We start from the raw sequence: 20,562 nt of genomic DNA, 5'->3' as shown, positions 1-20,562 counted from the left end.
TATGAAAAGAATCTGGTTTTGGAAGAATAATGACATGGGAAAATGCTCATAATGCAACATTAAGAGAAAAAAATGGGTCAGAAAACTATGTTGTCATATCTATGTCATGATCCCATTTAAAAAAAAAACTTTCACAGAGAAAACAGACTCTTTTGGCAGCAAAACTTGATATTTCCTATTATCCTCATATTTCCTATTATTTCCTATTTCCTCATATTTCCTATTACTTTTATAGGCAAGAAAACAATACCAAGAACCTGATTTGTAAAAGGCCTTCAGAATAAAGCAAAAATTAATTAGAATTTTAGGTTATATAAGGGCGCCTGGGTGGCTCAGTTGGTTAAACATCTGACTTCAGCTGAGGTCATGATTTCACAGTTCGTGGGTTTGACCCCCCACATCGGGCTCTGTGCTGACAGCTCAGAGCCTGGAGCCTGCTTCAGATTCTGTGTCTCCCTCTCTCTGTCCCTCCCCCACTCACACTCTGTCTCTCTCTCTCAAAAAAAATAAACATTAAAAAAATTTTAGGTTATATTAATATTCCAAAGTAGGAACTATTTTTAGCACAATATATACACCTTTTAAGATTTTACCCATTGCCAGAATGAAATCAATAAGCCTTATTTTAGGCTTAATGATAGGTTTTAAAGAAAGATTTCTTTTTTAAAGTACAGTAGTATCGGGGCACCTAGGTGGCTCAGTCGGTTAAGCGTCCGACTTCAGCTCAGGTCATGATCTCGCAGTCCGTGAGTTCGAGCCCCGCATCAGGCTCTGGGCTGATGGCTCAGAGCCTGGAGCCTGCTTCCGATTCTGTGTCTCCCTCTCTATCTGCCCCTCCCCCGTTCATGCACTGTCTCTGTCTCAAAAATAAATAAATGTAAAAGAAAGTAAAAACAAATAAAGTACAGTAGTACGCTATATAGAATGTTGCCATTAAAAAAAAAGAATGTTGCCATTTTTGTCTACTCTAATTATGCTTATTAAAAAAATTAGGGTTTATATTCAAATACAAATGTCATATTTGCTGTTCTACTGACTTCATGAGTAATATTGAATGGAAATTATTTTTCAGTTTAATGAACATTATTCTGCGGGAAATTTAAATCCTCTTTCATCACAACAAGAAATTGGTAAGTGATTTGAAGTTTGCTACATATAAAAACATGTTACTTTCTCCACTTTGTATTTAGTTTGTCTCTGATTTTTCTCAGCTAATTCTTTTAAAATTTTATTACTTCTGCATCACTCACTAATCATTTTTTGTAGTAATTTAGCTTCTTCTGTCACTACTCTACCAATTTCTCTAATATTACTGGTGAGTTAACAATTATCAAACATTATGGGTATTTTGTATTTATTATCATACTCAGTATCTTTGCAGCATGTGATATAGTTGACTCTTCTCATCCTTCTGAAGTTTTTGGGTTTCATCCTCTCTCTCTGGTGCTTACTTTTTATTGGATCTTCTTTCTTCTTTTATCCTATGATTAATGGATTCATTCAACATATAAATATAAACATATATGTGTATACATATAGTATATTTCATATGCAGTACTGCTTTGGCTCTGATGATAGGATAGTGGACAAGAATGCAAAGTTCTCATAGGGTTTTTGTTCTAGTGGGAGAAACTGAAAGTAGACAAACGATTATATGTCAGGTAGTGCACTAAACAACAGTAGATATTGGTAGACTCACACGTTACAACTTTTAATCTTAGATTTACTTAGCTTTATAGGAAGATACAGGATAGGAAATAACAGCATGTACAGTGTCTTTATCTCATTGAGAGGCCCACCAGCTACCCAAATAATAAGGTTTCATTTGCCACATCACTCACACAAGACATGTAAAGCTACTATGGACAAAAGGCATGGTGCATAACAGAAAATCTGCAACCTCAGTTTCCCACCAGTCTTTTAATATCATTCTAATCATAAGGTCCAAAGACTGCATCCTAACTCACAGCTCACCTAATTCAGGTGCAGTCTCACACTAAACAAGGAAGACACAGCATTTACTTTAATTCCATATTTTTTAAGAAAATAGACCTATGAGAATTCCAACTTCAAGGTCATTCTTCCAGGTGGGCTTGGATCAATGCAGGCTTGATGTTTGCTTTTTACTTACTGTGGATGATCAGTATTATGAAGAAAAGTAAACGGAATAAGGGAAATAGGGAGTATTTGGATTGTGCGGTTGGTTACTCTGTTACAAGGGAGTCAGGGAAGGCATCACTAAAAGGCAGCCATTGAGCAAAAACCTGAAGGAGGTGCCAGGTACAAGCTATGTGGTTAAGTGTTCTAGGCAGAGGGTGCAAAGGTCTTGAGATGAGAGCATACTCAGCATGTGTGTTGAATAGTGGGTAAATTGGTATGATTGGAATCAAATAAGGAGTGAGAAACTGGTAGGAAATTAAATCAGAGAGGTTGGAGGGAGAGCAAACCATATGGGGCCCTAAGACAATTAAGGACTTTGGGTTTTTTTCCTAAGTGAGATGAGCAGTTTATTGGAAAGTTTTGAGCAAAGGACTGAAATGATTTAATAGGTTTTAAGAGCATTATTTGGCTACTGTATGGAGAATGGACTATATGGAAACAAGGGTGAAACCAGGGAGATTTATTAGGAAGTAATTAAAATACTACAGGTGAAAATTAATGGTGGCAAGGATAGTGGTAGTGGAAGTGGTGAGAAGAGGTTGGATTTGGTCATTAAGCTTTCTGAAGGTAGAGTTGTAAGGATTTGCTAATGGACAGGACGTAAGGATTAAGAGATAGAAATAAGGATGATACGAAGAAGATTTTGATGAATAAGAATGGAACTGCCACTTATTGAAATATGGAAGGCCATATGTTAGATACCAACAGGAGCTGGGACTTTAGTTTTGGAAGTGTTATCAACTGAAAAGCCTCTGTTAGATAGCTAAGTAAAAGTAAAGTAAGAAATTGTATATATGAATTTGGAATTCAGCAAGGTGAAGACATAAATTTTGAAATTGTCATAAATGACATTTAATGCTATGAGACCAGAATTAATATACCAATTGTAGACATTCTTTTAATTAAACCTTATTTAATAAAATTAGAATGTTAATATTCTCTCCTTTGACATTCTTATTCATTTGACACACATTCACTTCAGCACTTTCAAATATTATAATACAGGTGATGACCAAGTTCCTATGTTCCTCCCTGACTTCTCCTAAACTTTAGGACCTTATGTTTTTAGTCTTTTTTTCCCCCAGTTTGTTAATATAATTGACATACATCACTGTACAAATTTAAGATGTACTGCATAATGGTTTGATTTACAGACGTTTTAAAATTATCACTGTAATAAGTTTAGTGAGTATCCAGCATCCCATATAGATATAATAAAAAGAAAAAGCAAAAAAATTTTTTTCTTTGTGATGAGAACTCTTAGGATTTACTCTCTTAATATCTTTCCTATATATCATACAGCAGTGTTAACTATAGTCATCATGTTTTAGTTACTTCCATAGTACTTATTTATCTTAGAACTGGAAGTTTGTATCTTTTGACCACCTTCCTCCAAATTCCCCTCCCCCTCCTCCCACCTCTAGTAATCACAAATCTGAATTTTTTTTCTATGGGTTTCCCTTCCCTTTCCTTCCGTTCCACATGTAAGTGAAATCATACATCATTTGTCTTTCTCTGTCTGACTTACTTCAATTAGTATAATGCCCTTAAGGTCCATCAGTGTTGTTTTAAATGGCAAGATGTCCTTGTTTTTTAATGGCTTAATATTCCATTGTGTGTGTGTGTGTGTGTGTGTGTGTGTGTATGTATCTGTCTATCTATCTATACATAGATATGTATACATAGATATGTATAGATATCTATACATAGATAGATAGATATACACCTCACAACTGTTTTATCCATTCATTAGCTGATGGACACTTAAGTTGTTTCTATGTCTTAGCTATTATAAATTATGCTGCTATGAACATGGAGGTACACTAATCTTTTTGAGTCAATGTTTTCATTTCCTTTGGATATATTCCCAGAGTAGAATTGCTGTGTCATATGGTTGTTCTATTTTTAACTTTTTAAGAATCCTCCATACTGTTTTCCGTAGTGGCTATACCAGTTTACAATCCTACCAATGGTGTACAAGTGTTCCCTTTTCTGTACATCCTTGCCAGCATTTGTTATCTCTTGTCTTTTTGATGATGAGCATTCTAACAGGTATGAGATGAATTCTCATTGTGGTTTTGATTTGCATATAACTAATGACTAGTGATGTTGAGCATCCTTTCATATGCCCGTTGGCCACCATAGTACCTGTTGGCCTTTTGGAAAAATGTTTATCCAGGTCATTTGCCTATTTTTAATTGGATTGGATTTTTTATTGGATTTTAATTTAATTGTTTTTTTTTAATTTTGTTTGTTTAAAATTGTTTGTTTTAATTTTAATTGTTTTAATTTGTTTTTTTGCTACTGATTTGTATGGGGTCTTTATGTATTTTGGATATTAATCCCCCTTATCACATACATGATTTGCAAATATTTTTCCTATTCCATAGGTTGTCTTTTAACTTTAACTCTGTTGTTTCTTTTGCTGTGCAGAAGCTTTTTAATTTGATGTAGTTACACTTGTCTGTTTTTTATTTTATTGGTTATGCTGTAGGTATCATACCCAAAAAGTCAAGACAGTGGCAAGGAGCTTTGTTCCTATGTTTTCTTTTAGGACATTCATGGTTTTAGGTCTTACATTTAAGTCTTTAATCCATTTCACGTTAATTTTTGTGAGTGGTATAGGGATCTAGTTTCATCCTTTTTACATGTTAGTATCCCAATTTTCTCAGCACTATTTATTGAAGAGACTGTCTTTTCTCTGTCCTTAACTCCCTTGTCAAATATTAGTTGACTGTATATGCAAGCCCTGTTCTGTTGATCTGCTTGTTTTTGTGCCAGTGCCATATTGTTTTGATTAATATTAGCTTTGTAGTTTAATTGAAACCAGGAAGTATAATGCCTCCCATTTTGTTCTTCTTTTGCAGGATTGTTTGGCTTTTGGGAGTTTTTTGTGGTTGTATATAAATTTGGGGAGGGTTTTTTCTAATTTTATAAAAAATGCCATTGGAATCTTGGTAGGGATTGCACTGAATCTATAGATGGCTTTCAGTGGTATTGATATTTTAACAATATTAATTCTTCCAATCTATGAACACAGGGTACTTTTCCGTATATTTGTATCTTCTATAATTTCTTTCATCAGTGTCTTGTAGTTTTCAGAGTAGAGATCTTTCACCATTCTTGGTTAAGTTTATTCCTAAATATTTTATTCTGTACAATATTTGCAATATTACTCTATTGTAAAAAGGATTATTTTTTAAAATTTCTTTTTCAGATTATTGTTAGCGTATAGAAATGTTACTGATTTTTGTGTATTAATTTTGTATCCTGCAACTTTGCTGAATTCATTGATTAGATCTAACAGTTTTTTTGGTAGAATCTCTAGGATTTTCTACATATAAAATCACATTATTTGCCCTAGTTAATATCTTTAGTGGCTCCCCATGGAGTACCAAATTATGCTCCTGTTTTTCTAACCTTGCTCCAACATACCTTTTAAGCCTTTTCTCTTATAAGAATAATGTATGCTTTTGGCCAAACTAAAGAATTCACTGCATCCCAAATATGCCTGTACTTTCTTACCCATTTTTTTCTTCCTGAAATCCTCAACTTCTAATTCTTTATAACTATCTGTTAAAAACCAAATTCCATAAATCCTTTTGTCTTCAGCCTTTCATTCCAAAAAATGTCTCCTTCACTTTTCTGAATGTTTCTTTTTTATTTACTTTTTGAATATTCTACTCTCTGTTATTATTTATGAATATACATAAAATCTCTCCTAATCACAGGTCTTTGAGGACAGGGGTTCTGTTTTACTCACCTTTGAATTGTCCACAGCACCTTGCACAGTAATCTACTATTTTATTTATAATGAACGTGGGAGTTTTATGAAGACTTCATATGAACTTCTTTTCTTCTGAAATTAAATGTAAACATCAAATTCATTTATTCAAAGGCAGATTTAAGCTTTTAGTTCTTTCTGAATCTATAGCTATATTAGAGCTACTTTCCTTTATTTTAGTATTATGGATGTACACTGAAGTCAGTGGAAAAATGGAGAGAGGAAGAACTCAAGTATATGGTAATCAGTCAGTCCATCTGTCTATCTAACCATCCCTCCATCTATCTCTTCTACTTCTGGTTGGTTCACCTTTATTTAGAATGAAATAATTGAGATGTTTAAAGATACATGAAACTTCAAAGTGCCACAAAATAAATTATTTTGCTTAATGTACTAATTGAATTGTTTCTCTCTGGAAGAAATACAGGTGCTTTAAAAGACTTGCTTCAAATAAGGTTTTAGATTACTGTGCATTTTATGTTGTTTAGTAATAATTAAGAATTCTAATTAAGATATTTAAAATATTTTTATATTTATAGTCTTACATAACATAATGAATGAAAAACAATATTTTTCCTTAGGGGCAATTCTTAGAGTCATTAAAATTATTTATGTAAAGTTGATTTCAAAAATTCCTTTTGAAGTGCTTGCTTCGGCAGCACATATACAAAAATTCCTTTTGAAACTATAGAAGGTTTTTCACTGTTCTGTCCATTTCACTGTTCTGTCCATTTCCTTCGGCACTACAAACAATACATTGTAGTAACTCATCAATAATAGTTGAGTAAATTTGACTTCTGCAGTTATCTCTCAGACCCAGCATTTCTTTCCCCATTCCCTTTGCTATGACTGTAAGACCAAGCTTTCGTCATCCCTTTCCTGTTATTCTGACTTCTAAATGCTCTACTATTTCAACCTTTCTACACATTCTTTCCTTAGTAATCCTTATAAAGCAGTTCAAATCCTGTCATAGCTCCACTTGAAAACTTTTAATGGCTTCCTCTTACATATCAAATAAAGTCCAGATTCTGTAGTTGGACATTCAGCAGTCTTTCCAAGCTCATCTTCATTAATACCCTTTTAATGACTATTATTTCTTAGTTCTCCTGACGAGCTGAATTGATTTCTGTTATCCTGATACTTCTTATGCATGCCTGTTTCTGTGCCTCTGTGGTATTCTCTCCATTTGAGGTGCTTTACCCTTTTTTCTACCATATATACTGGCCCTTTTTATACTTGTGTTCAAATTACTCGAAAATAGAGTTTAAGTTTGAATCTATTTGTTTTTTCATAGTACAAAGGACAATTCTTTGCCCATTGGAGGAATATAGTTAAGTATCTGCTTAATAAGCAATAAGATGTTACCCTAAGCATTGTTTGCAGCATACTGTAACTTAGTAGGTTATGCAAATTATGTAGCATGAATAGCATGATATTATAATATTTACCTTCCTCAGGAAACTTATTTGGGAAACCAGAAGGAGAAGATGCCTTTACATTTTCTTTTTCATCAGACTCTTCAACTCATACATTTGGAACTGGAAAAGATGATTTTAGTTTTCCATTTTCATTTGAACAGGATCAAAACTCAACACCTTCTTCTGTAAAAGGTTTTTCATCTTCCTCACAAAATACAACGCAATTTACCTTTTTTTGAACTAATTACTAATTTCTTGAATTATTTAACTGCTCTGTAACCATCTAGGGCATAAATTTACATTATTACTTTAAAAATGAAGACTACTTTATTTTGTTGGTTAAAGCAGTAATAGGTTAGCATAGTTACATTATTTGATTATATATTTAAATATTGATGGAAATTAAGCCTATGTCATCTAATTTTATTTTATTTGCAGTATTTGCTATCATTATTTTGGTTTTGATTTTGCAAGCCATATTTAGGCAGAATTAATAGAATTTGATACTTTTCCATTAATATTTACTGTAAGTATTAAACCTGCTTCTCCCCAGAACCTAAGTTTCATTCTTGTAGTAATTTAGGTGCTTTGATAAGAATGAAAACTTCAGGCCATCAGAAGATGGCAGTAACTATGCAGAATTAATGCTGAGGTATACTTTGTACCTTAGCTACTAAAAAATGCTCTTAAAATTACTGTGCTTCACTATAAAGAGGGTGGTACTTCAAAAAAAAGTGTGGTACATCAGTGATAATCTCACATAATTTATTTTATTGATAGTGAATTAAATCTGTTATTTTTTTGAATACAACAAATAATAAAATTCTAATTTTATCAGTTATTCTAATATCTTTAATGGAAAGAAATTAATGTGAAGGGCTAGAGTAATTTCTGAGAATTAGATTGTATTAATGATGATACTGTTATATTTTTTGCTTAAACTTTTTTGAAAAACATTTAAAATTTTGTTTTCTGTCTCTAACAAAAAAACTCACCTTTATGTTTTATATGCAGTATTTGCTTGTCAATTATATAGATAAATGAAGATATTTAAAATTTGATGAAATTATATAAGCATAATGTTCAATGTCTTTGTATTTTGTAAATTAGTTATATAGAGTTATTGAGTAATAAAAAGTCTGACTCCATATTTTGGTGTGTGAATGCTCACAAGCTTTAAGCTTCACCACACTTTCTTCCCCTTCTGCCCCATATCTGATCAATCTGTTAAGAAAGCCCAGGTTCCCATCTTTGGCACTAGTGGGAAGTTCAAACCATGTATAGGAACTCTTGTTTTGGCCCCATCCCACACCACCTTAAAAACCCACAGTCAGTGTCTGATCTCTCTGATGTCTCTGATCTCTCAAGCCATTTTCAGAGAACTAGATAGGCCTGGCCTGCTTTCTCCAGAAAACATCATTATGTGAGTAATAAACCTTTTCATACCCTACTGGGGTGTGTGTGATATCATCAGTCTCAAAATACAAAGCATATTTGGAGTGAGAGTCTTTCTTGTTTCTTCAGGGTGTCCACAACACATGACAACTGTATGAAATTAAGCTTTCCCAAAGACTTTTTAGAAGTCAGAGAAATGATTTAGCTAATGACAGAAAGAATTTAAGAAAACTTTGGACTGTGTGTTTTTAAAATTTATTTATTTATTTATTTATTTATTTATTTAAAGTATGATAATAGGTCAGTGGTACATTTATTTTTTTAAAGGTTTTGATATTTATTTATGTATTTATTTATTTATATTTTTTATTTTTTCAATATATGAAATTTATTGTCAAATTGGTTTCCATACAACACCCAGTGCTCATCCCAAAAGGTGCCCTCAATACCCAATGACCCACCCTCCCCTCCCTCCCACCCCCCATCAACCCTCAGTTTGTTCTCAGTTTTTAAGAGTCTCTTATGCTTTGGTTCTCTCCCACCCTAACCTCTTTTTTTTTCCTTCCATTGTGTATAGTACTACATTGTGTATATAAACCACAATTTCTCTATCCATTCATCAGTTGATGGACATTTAGGCTCTTTCCATAATTTGGCTATTGTTGAAAGTGCTGTATGGAATACTACGTGGCAATGAGAAAGAATGAAATATGTCCACTTGTAGCAACGTGGATGGAACTGGAGAGTGTTATGCTAAGTGAAATAAGTCATACAGAGAAAGACCGATACCATATGTTTTCACTCTTATGTAGATCCTGAGAAACTTAACAGAAGACCATGGGGGAGGGGAAGGAAAAAAAAAGTTAGAGAGGGAGGGAGCCCAATCATAAGAGACTCTTAAAAACTGAGAATAAACAGGGTTGACGGGGGGTGGGAGGGAGGGGAAAGTGATGGGCATTGAGGAGGGCACAAGCTTTAAGTGATGGGCATTGAGGAGGGCACCTGTTGGGATGAGCATTGGGTGTTGTATGGAAACCAATTTGACAATAAATTTAATAATTAAAAAAAAGAGTGCGAGCGGGTACACACACATGAGGGGCAGAGAGAGAGGGAGACTGAAGATCTGAAGTGGGCTCTGTGCTGACAGTAGAGAGCCCAATGCAGGGCTGGAACTCATGAACCAAGAGATCATGACCTGAACTGAAGTCATACGTTGAACCAACTGAGACACCCAGGTGTCCCCAAAATTACAATTTTTTAAATAAAGTTTTTCTGATCTTTTGAAGGAATGAATGAACAAGCAATGTATAAACCTGGCTGGCATGTTGATGCTTTCCCTTTGAATTTCAATTGCTCCATATAACTTGCCTTAGAGGCTGAATGGCTCATTTAGAAACATTCCCATTGCTTGCTTTTATAGTTTGCTCTTGATTTCTCCAAAGCTGACACAAGTCACATACAATCAAATCTACATCCCTGGTGGACAGGCCTGTCCTAATATTCTCTGACTCACACCCAGGTTGTTTGCAGCTCAGCAGTTCTGCTTCTAAATACATCACTTTGTATTCTAATACTAACATCTTGCTGAGAATTTGTCTCTTAAAACATCATTTCTTTAATAGTATACCTTTTTTGATTTGAGGTGAATATGATATTCTTTTTAGAACTTTAAACTACCCTACTCTTTAGAAAGTAATTTTTCCAAAGTATCAGCTCACCTTATAATTTTTTTTTTTTTTGGTGTGTTTTAGGACGTATTTTTTTTCATGAGTATTTGTAGCTCCAGATTGATGAATCACAAGAGAGTGTAACAGCAGAAGGATGATGGATAGAGTATTGAGTAGTAAAGAGTGTGGGCCCTGGTGTTACTGTCTGGGTTTAAACATTGAAAGATTGATGCTGAAGTTTGTCTCTTGCCAGTTATTTATCCTCTTTGCTTCAGTTTCCTCATTTTAAAATTGGGGTTGATCATCCTACCTATTAAAGAGGATCTTTGGGAGTATTAAAGTGTTTGACCTGGCACTTAGCTCATGGTGAGTGCTTGATGAATGGTGGTCTTACTTGTTTTAGAGACAGATGATAGAGATTTTCATGCAAAGCATAAGGTAATTTAATGTTCAGATTTTTAAAAATTTATTAAGATAAGCTAAATATATCAAATGATAGGGACAGAAGTTTTTTTAATCTTTATTTATTTTTGAGAGAGTGAGCGGGAGAGGGGCAGAGAGAGAGAGACACACACACAATCTGAAGCAGGCTCCAGGCTCTGAGCTGCCAGTACAGAGCCCGATGACGGGCTTGTACTCACAAACTGCGAGATCATGACCTGAACCAAAGTCAGATGCTCAACCAACTGAGCCACCCATGTGCCCTGAGACAAAAGATATTTTAAAGTAACTTTTAAAGTCTTTTCAATGGTAAAGCAAGTATTCAGTAGGAAGGCATTTTATATTAATTCAGTTATACCATGGTTCAAATTGGTCTGAAAAATAACTACTTGCAAAAGTTATGCCTGTTTTTTCTAGCCAAGGAAGAAATAATTTTGTCTTCCAATGCGTCTTGAAGGGGAAACATTAAAATATGTTAAAATATTACTCATTAGTCTCATTTTTATTCTTTTGCCCAACTTTATGATTAATTGATGCCTTCTGATCATATAAAAATATTTGAATTATACATTGAGGTTTTTTTATAACTAGTAATATTCCACATCTGTTGAATTAGTCTTTCACTTTCTTACCTTCTGTACTTAATGGATATAAAAATAAAAAGATCTCAAAAGTAAAGATGTGCCTAACCTAATAATAATTAAGAAATACTTGTTAAGGCCTACCAGGTGGGAATGATAGTCAGTATACAAAACTTGCATAAATATTTAAAATGTTCTCAGGGCACCTGGGTGGCTCTGTCAGTTAAGCCTCTGACTGTTGATTTCGGCTCAGGTCATGATCTCATGGTTTGTGGGATTGAGCCCTCTGTCATGACCCGATCATGACCTGAGCCCAAGTTGGACACTTAATGGACTGAGCCACCCAGGCGCCCCTATTACTTTTTCTTTAGAGAATGGACATGAAAAAATTATCTCAGAAAAATGATTTGCAATCTGAAATTCAAATGGCAACCCAAAATCTAATAATAATTGTCTTTTCTTTAAAATACCTTGAACAAAAGTTATTTTACATCTTATTTGACATTAAATGGCATATTAGACTCCTCAGATGTAAGCAACGGATACCCAACTCATACAGCTTAAACACAAAAGAAACCACAGATTTGGCTTCAGATCTGATTAGAACCATAGGCTTTGTTACACCAGTATACTCAATGATTCATGTCACTTTCTCAAACAAGCCTTCCCTTCTTCCCATAGACTGTGAGGATACCTCTCATAACATTCTGCCTACTTCCTTCATATAACATTACAACTTCAATTATAGAAGTGATTATGTATATACTTTAATGTTGTATCTGCCACTAGATTTTAGGTTCCAGAAGGTAAGAGATCAAGTCTCTGATGTTCACTACTGTCTCCAAAACACCTAGTACAGGATTTTTCACATTATAAAACTATATAAATTTTTGTTGAATAAATATGTAAAATTCTTTTTGAAAAATACTGGAATTTATAGTCAGTAAAACCTAAGGAAATAGGCCTCAGAAATTGTCATTAAATTAAAAAAAATTTTTTTTAATGTTTACTTATTTGAGAGAGAGAGACAGACAGAGTGTGAGGAGGGGAGGAGCAGAGAGGGAGGGAGACACAGTATCTGAAGCAGGCTCCAGGCTCTGAGGTGTCAGCACTGAGCCTGATGTGGGGCTTGAACTCACGAACTGCAAGATCATGACCTTAGTGAAAGTTGGATGCTTAACCAACTGAGCCACCCAGGCACCCCTAAATCTTTTATTGAATACTGAAGCAGCCTCTTCTACCCCATATAAAAAGAAAAACTGTATGCAGTGAGTCTTTTTCTATACTAGGAGAAAAGTTACTCCTTTCTGGAAAGTACAGGTGGCCTAAAACAGAACAAGAATTATATAAAATACACTGATGGGCTAGCTCTCTTGATGTATATACCACTTGCCATTTTACTTATAAGATTTTTCACCTATCCATATACACAGCTGCATATGGATATCTGGTTTAGATAACAAGGAAGAATACAAAAAATGCTGTATAAAAGGAATAATTCTTTTATTTACACAGTTTAACATGCCTCATGATCTGTTTCTTCCTGATTGTAAAACCAAGACCAATCTAGAATAACTATTTGAATTTCATGGGACCTTATATGTATTTTACATTGGTTCTTAAAGGAAATGGCATTTCAGAATTAAGATCATCAGAGACTAAGCATGGTGGCTAGATCAATGGTAAGTACTGACATAGTGTAAAATTATTTGTATTCCTGGTTTTTGTCATTTATTGCTCCTTGTTAGTTATGATGATTACTTTGACAAGGGAATGCTGAAGGCTTAGCAGTTTTTTCCAGGACTTCAAATATAGTTACCTTTTATTTGCACTATCAGTATATGAGAGATGACATTTGATGGTCAATGCTTACCACATCTTTATAATCTAAGAAATGAAATTGAATGCAAATGTATGTATTTTTATTATAATGTTAATAAGCATGGATTTATAAACCACTAATAAGAATCCTATCAAATTATAGTATCTCCAAGTTCTACATTGTAAACACATAAGAAAAATAATACAAAATGTGTCCAGATTTACTTTTATAAGTAAGTGGTTCAAATGTGTCATTATTTTTATTTTTTCTATTATAAGTCAACTATGAGGACTGCTATAGGGCAGGTTATTTTAGAAGACGGTGGGTCAGAAATTACCAAGGAATTGGAAGTTAAATTTTTATGTGTATATTCAGATTAACATAGTATCTACTGAAGAAAGTGATATTAAATTTAGTAAATGTTAATCTGGTAGCTTGAGAAATGCCTAATCATTGTTTTCTAAAATGAACTATCAACTCTTGAGGCACCTGGGTGGCTCAGTTGGCTGAGTGTCCTACTCTTGATTTTGGCCAAGGTCATGATCTCATGGTGGTGAGATCAAGCCCCATGTCAGTGTCCATGCTGGGTGTGGAGCCTGCTTGGGATTCTCTCTCTCCCTCTCTGCCTGTATGCTCTCTCTCCTCTGCTTGTATGCTCTCTCTCAAAACAACAAACAAATTAATTAATTAATTAAAATGAACTATCAACTCTAATTTTTGCATGAAAAAATAGTATTGTATCCTTTGCTATATCTCATCTGTTTTATATATATACTTAATGTTTGTTTATTTTTGAGAGAGAGAGGGAGGGAGGGAGAGAGAGAGAGAGAGAGAGAGAGAGAGAGAGAGCGCATGAGTGGGGGAGGGGTAGAGAGAGGGAGACACAGAATCCAAAGCAGGTTCCAGGCTCTGAGCTGTCAGCACAGAGCCTGACACAGGGCTCGAACCCATGAACCATGAGATCATGACCTGAGCCAAAGTTGGATGCTTAAATGACTGAGCCACCCATGTGCCCTTCATCTCACTGTTTTATATTAAGATATATATATACTTGTTAAATTTAATATATATATTATAATAATATATATATTATATAAATATATAATTACACTGACATGTGTATATAATATAAATGTATTAATATCTATGATACAATAATATACTTGAAATATGGATATTAAATTAGTTGTAGTATTATGTAGAACATGCGATTAGCTTACCTACTGAAAAAGGGAGAGCTTAAATTTTATGTACTACACTTTCCTCTTTAATTTCCTCTCGTTTTGAGAAGAATATCTAGAGGTAGTCTTCCTACTTCCCCTTTACGTATCTATCTTAATTTTTTTTTTTTAGAGAGAGAGTGCAAATGGAGGAGAGGGGCAAAGAGGGAAAAAGAATCTTAAGCAGGCTCCACACCTACCACGGAGCCCAGTGCAGGGTTTGATTTATTTTAAATTTTTTTGTTTGTAAGCAATAGAAACTGACTCTTACTAAGTTAAGCCAAAACAAAAGGTGGGGTGGGGAATGAGGATTTATTGGAAGGATGGGAATAGCGTATGAAATAGAAGCAAAAGCTGAACAATTGAGCCTTAGGAAGGCAAGGAACTGGAGAAATTCTGGGGATATAGGTCTCTTCAAGCTTCTGCCAATGGAGTGAATGAGCTCTAGTCATGTCTCCATCTTATATCACTCTGCTCAAGATTAAAATTTCCAGGAAAACCTAATTGGCATAATCTAGGTTATGTGATCACTTCCTGGTATCTTGATGGATGGTTCCACCAAGACTGTATGGAGTCAGGGGAAGTAGTTTCTAAAAGGAAAATTAGATTCCTATTCTGAAAGGAGGGAAGATAGATGATAGATAAACAAAAACAGCACATGTCCATGACAATGCAGTACACATACATTCTTGCTAGTAGAAATTTTTCTCAAACGGACAGCAAGCATTTTGTCCTTGTCAGAATTCACTCATTTATTTAATAAGTATTCAACATGTACTGTATGCTAGGTCATGCAACATGTAGGGAATCCCAGAATAAGCAGTTAAAAATTGGTTTCTATATGATATAAGAAGTACAAAAAAAAAAATTCCTCTGGAAAACTAAGGAAAGAAGAGGTGTAATGAACAGTCCTTCCTCTACATTCTGTCATCTTTCCTTCAGCCCCATATTAACTTGAGTTCCCAGATAGCTGTTGCTGATAAAACATAAGACATAAACTTCAGTTATGCCTAGCTTGTCCAGAAGTACCAAACTGCAGGTCTAAGGTCTTGTTAATCTTGCACAATGTTATAAATAATGGCTGACATTAAAAATTAGGACACAGGAGTTATGACTAAATGCAACATGGGATCTGGATTGGGTCCTGTTTCAGAAAAAAAATATTAGGGGGACAATTGGTGAAATTTGAAGAAGGTATGCACATGAGTTAATAATATATCAATGCTAATATTCTGGTTTTAATAATTGTGCTGTGGCTATATAAGATACTAGCATGGATGTAAGTCTAAAATTATTTTTAATAAAAGGGGTATTAATGAAACTTAATTTCTAGCTTCTTTTAAAAACTGGGAAGATCTGTCAAGTTTTTTATTTTATTTTATTTTATTCTTTTAATTTACATCCAAGTTAGTTAGCATATAGTGCAACAATGATTGCAGTGGTAGATTCCATTTTTTTCTCAACATATGAAATTTATTGTCAAATTGGTTTTCATACAACACCCAGTGCTCATCCCAAAAGGTGCCCTCCTCAATACCCATCACCCACCCTCCCCTCCCTCCCACCCCCATCAACCCTCAGTTTGTTCTCAGTTTTTAAGAGTCTCTTATGTTTTGGCTCTCTCCCACTCTAACCTCTTTTTTTTTTCCTACCCCTCCCCCATGGGTTTCTGTTAAGTTTCTCAGGATCCACATAAGAGTGAAACATATGGTATCTGTCTTTCTCTGTATGGCTTATTTCACTTAACATAACACTCTCCAATTCCATCCACGTTGCTACAAAGGGCCATATTTCATTCTTTCTCATTGCCACGTGGTACTCCATTGTGTATATAAACCTCAGTGGTAGATTCCTTAATTCCCCTTACCCATTTAGCCCATCCCCCCTCTCACAATCCCTCCAGTAACCCTCTGTTTGTTCTCCATGTTTAAGAGTCTCTTATGTTTGTCCCCCTCCCTGTTTTTATATTATTTTTGCTTCCCTCCCCTTATGTTAATCTGTTCTGTGTCTTAAAGGCCTCATATGAGTGAAGTCCTATGATATTTGTCTTTCTCTGACTAATTTCGCTTAGCATAATACCTTCTAGTTCCATCCATGTAGTTGCAAATGGCAAGATTTTTTCATTCTTTCTGATTGCCAAGTAACACTCCATTGTGTCTATATATATATATATATATATATATATATATATATATATATATATACCACATCTTCTTTATCCATTCATCCATCAATGGACATTTGGGCTCTTTCCATACCTTGGCTATTGTTGATAGTGCTGCTATAAACAATGGGGTACATGTGTTCCTTTGAAACAGCATACCTGTATCCCTTGGATAAATACCTAGTAGTGCAATTGCTGGGTCGTAGGGTAGTTCTATTTTTAATATTTTGAGGAACCTCCTTACTGTTTTCCAGAGTGGCTGCACCAGTTTGCATTCTCACCAGCAGTGCAAAAGAGATCCTCTTTCTCCGCATTCTCACCAACATCTGTTGTTGCCTTAGTTGTTAATGTTAGCCATTTTGACAGGTGTGAGGTGGTATCTCATTGTGGTTTTGATTTATATTTCCCTGATGATGAGTGATGTTGAGCATTTTTTTAATGTGTCGGTTGGTCATCTGGATGTCTTTGGAGAAGTGTCTATTAATGTCTTTTGCCCATTTCTTCACTGGATTATTTGTTTTTTGGGTGTTGAGTTTGATAAGTTCTTTATGGATTTTGGATACTAACCCTTTGTCTGATATGCCCTTTGCAAATATCTTCTCCCATTCTCTTGGTTGCCTTTTAGTCTTGCTGATTGTTTATTTTGATGAGGTCCCAATACTTCATTTTTGCTTTTGTTTCCCTTGCCTCTGGAGACGTGTTGAGTAAGAAGTTGCTGCAGCCAAGATCAAAGAGGTTTTTGCCTGCTTTCTCTTTGAGGATTCTGGTGGCTTCCTGTCTTACATTTAGGTCTTTCATCATTTTGAGTTTATTTTTGTGTATGGTGTAAGATAATGGTCCAGGTTTTTTTCTGCATGTCGCTGTCCAGTTTTCCCAGCACCACTTGCTGAAGAGATTGTCTTTATTCCATTGGATAGTCTTTCCTGCTTTGTCAAAGATTAGTTGGCCATACGTTTGTGGATCCATTTCTGGGTTCTCTATTCTGTCCCATTGATCTGAGTGTCTTGTTTTTGTGCCACTGTAAAGATTATTTTGATGGAATGAATGATTTTCTAAAAGAAAAATAATTAAAACTGACTCAAGAAGAAAAACAATCATGTAACAAGTTGAAAAGTTTATTAAAATTAGCCTCTATAAAAAAATGTACCAGCCCTTAAAGGTTTTAATGGTTGTTACTATCAAACTATCAAAAACAGATAACTCATATGCTTTTAAAAGTATTTCTGAGCACAGAAAAAATATGGAACATCTCAGTTCATTTTAATAACTGATGTCAAAATCTGGCAATAATTACACACAAAAGAAAATTATACATGATTTATGAACTAATTTGGAATAACTTCTGAATAAAATACTAACAAATTAAGTCCAGAAATACATTAAACAGTCCCCACAAAAGTTTATTTTGTGAAATGCAATGATGGTTTAATGTTAAACCTATTCAGATGATTTATTATATTAATAAGTAAAAGGAATAAGAAATGTATATTGATAGATGTTGAAAAGACACTACTTAAAGTTCAGCATTTTTCCTGATAAGATGCACACATACACCATCTCCAAAAAACCCCAAAAAACGATCTCAAACTTGTAATGAACATTGTGCTTAATGTAAACCCTAGAGGTATTAAGCAAAATAAGGATGAGTGAGAAAACTGGCATTCTTTAATATTATTTTGGAAGCTAAAGTTTCAAACTAATCAAGAAAAAATAAAAGAAATAAGCACATGAACTAAAAGGTAGAATCCAAAATTTTATTTTCAACTTATATGATTGTTTACCCAAGAAAATCAATAGAAAACCTATTAGAATTAATAAGGAATTTTAGCATGGGAGCCATATATAAATAAAAATATAAAAATCTATATCTTTTATATGCCATCAGTAATCTGTTAGAAAACATAATGAGAAAAAGTACCACCAGTCAGACATACCATTTTACATAAATGTGTAATTTTTATTACATACTTTTTAATGTAGTCTTTTTTTCTTTTTCCTTTTTTCTTTGCTCATTTTTTTTCCCCCGTTCTGCCATACTGATGTTCCCAAAACCTTTTTCTCCCCAGGTAACCCACATCAACAACCTGAGATGTATCTTTCTGTCTTTTTTCTATGCTCATGTTATCATAAAAAAGTATATAAGCTCACGTGCATACATACATATATTCACAAACACATAGGATTTTTTGTCATTATTTATTAAAAGGTGATTATATTACACATATTTTTCTTCATTTTGTTTTCTAACTCAACTTTGTTAAAATTCAAATCCACTGGTGTAGCACTAATTCATTATTTAATAGATGTGTAATATTATATGTCATTATTCTACCACTACCACATTCATGGGTAGTCCCTTGTTTCTGGGTTTTGCCACTAAGAACAGATTCAATAAGCGGTTATATGTTTTTTATGCCCTGATGGATTTATTTCTATGGGAAAAATTCTCAGGCCTGAAATTAATGGGACTATTAATCCCACTATGAGAGATATTGGTCTGTAGTTTTTTGTTTCTTTTTTTGTGCTTGGTCTGACTTTGGTTATCAGTGTAATAGCAGCCTTATAAAATGAATTGGTAGGTGTTTCCTCCTCTTCTATTTTCTGGAACATATTGTGTACAATGGGTGTTAATTCTTTAAAAGTTTTATAGAATTTTCCAGTGTGTCTTTCTGGGCCTAATGATTTCTTTGGGGGAAGCTTTTTAATTACAAACTAAACTTCCTTAATCATCCTAGGACTTATTGAGGTTTTCTACTTCATCTTCATTGAATTCTGGTAGTTTGTGATTTTTGAGGAATTGGTTTTTGAACTTATGAGCATAAAATTGTTCATAGTTGTGATGGTTAATTTTATGTGTCAACTTGGCTGGGCCTCAGTGCCTAGATATTTGGCCAAACATTATTCTGGATGTTTCTGTGAGGGTGTTTTTCGATGAGATTAACATTTAAATTGATGGACTTCTAGTAAAGCAGATTGCTCTCCATAATGTGAGTGTGCTTCATCCAATCAGTTAAAGGCCTGAATAGTACAGAGACTGACCTCCTCTGACCAAGCTACATACTGCACCAGATGGCTTCTGGACTTGGACTACATTGACTATTCCTGGGCCCCTAATCTGACTGCCTTCACACTTGAACTGCAACATTTGCTCTTTTCTGGGTTTCCAACTTGATAGCTTTAGAATTGAGCTGCAGCACTGGGCTTTTCTCTGGGTTGCCATAATCTCATGAGCCAATTCCTTAAAATAAGTCTCTTTCTATACATACACATATTACCAGTTCTGTTTCTGTGGAGAAACTGACTAGTAAGTATTTCCTTTTAATGGCAGCAGAATCTGTGGTAATGGTCTCTGTTTAATTGCTAGTATTGGTGATTTGGGTCTTCTCTTTATCTTTGTTGGTATTGTTGGAGATTTATCAATTTACTAATTTTTTTTAAAAAACAGCTTTTTATTGATTTTTCTCTATTTCAATTACACTAATTTCTCCTCTTCATCATTTTATTCCTTCATCTTGCTTTAGGTTTATTTTGTCTTTTTTTTTATAGTTTCTTGAGGTAGGAACTTAGATTATTGATTTAAGATCTTTTTTCCCCTAATATTAGCATTTAATACTCAGCACTGCTCTAGCTGCATTCCACATATTTTCATATGTTTTATTTTCACTTTCATGCAGTTCTGTGTATTTTTAAATTTTTCTTTGAGACTCCTTCTTTGATCTATTTGTTATTTAGAAGTGCATTATTTTTATTTCCAAGCGTTTGAAGACTTTCCTAATTGTTTTTCTATTACTGATTTGTATTTTGGCTCCATTATGGTTACAGAATATACTTTCTAAGATTTCAGTTCTTTTGAGTGTGTTGATATTTTTTCTGTGGCCCAGAATATGGTCTCTCTTGGTGAATGTTTCAT

General features: G+C 34.1%; 1 protein-coding gene across 6 annotated transcripts in view; it reads left to right on the top strand.

Annotated features, from left to right (window-relative positions):
- The window catches only part of CUNH14orf39 (chromosome unknown C14orf39 homolog), a 51,926-nt gene extending 43,555 nt beyond the window's left edge, over positions 1 to 8,371 (top strand). For 3 of the 6 annotated variants that reach the window (XM_019451635.2, XM_019451631.2, XM_019451630.2), the window contains 3 exons: positions 1,073 to 1,130; positions 6,125 to 6,184; positions 7,402 to 8,370. In XM_019451635.2, the coding sequence (XP_019307180.1) occupies positions 1,073 to 1,130; positions 6,125 to 6,184; positions 7,402 to 7,601 (318 nt within the window). In that variant the 3' untranslated portion in view covers positions 7,602 to 8,370. Of the gene's footprint in view, positions 1 to 1,072; positions 1,131 to 6,124; positions 6,185 to 7,401 lie in introns of all 6 variants that reach the window. The other 3 variants (XM_019451633.2, XM_019451632.2, XM_019451634.2) reach the window with 2 other exon arrangements.
- Positions 8,372 to 20,562: the final 12,191 nt, after the last annotated feature.

Source organism: Panthera pardus, unplaced genomic scaffold (genome assembly GCF_024362965.1).
Source record: "Panthera pardus isolate Hobbes unplaced genomic scaffold, ASM2436296v1 HiC_scaffold_24, whole genome shotgun sequence".
In the NCBI taxonomy this organism is placed as follows: domain Eukaryota; kingdom Metazoa; phylum Chordata; class Mammalia; order Carnivora; family Felidae; genus Panthera; species Panthera pardus.
The sequence above is the reverse complement of the archived record's forward strand: the minus strand, read 5'-3'. Positions and strand labels throughout refer to the sequence as shown.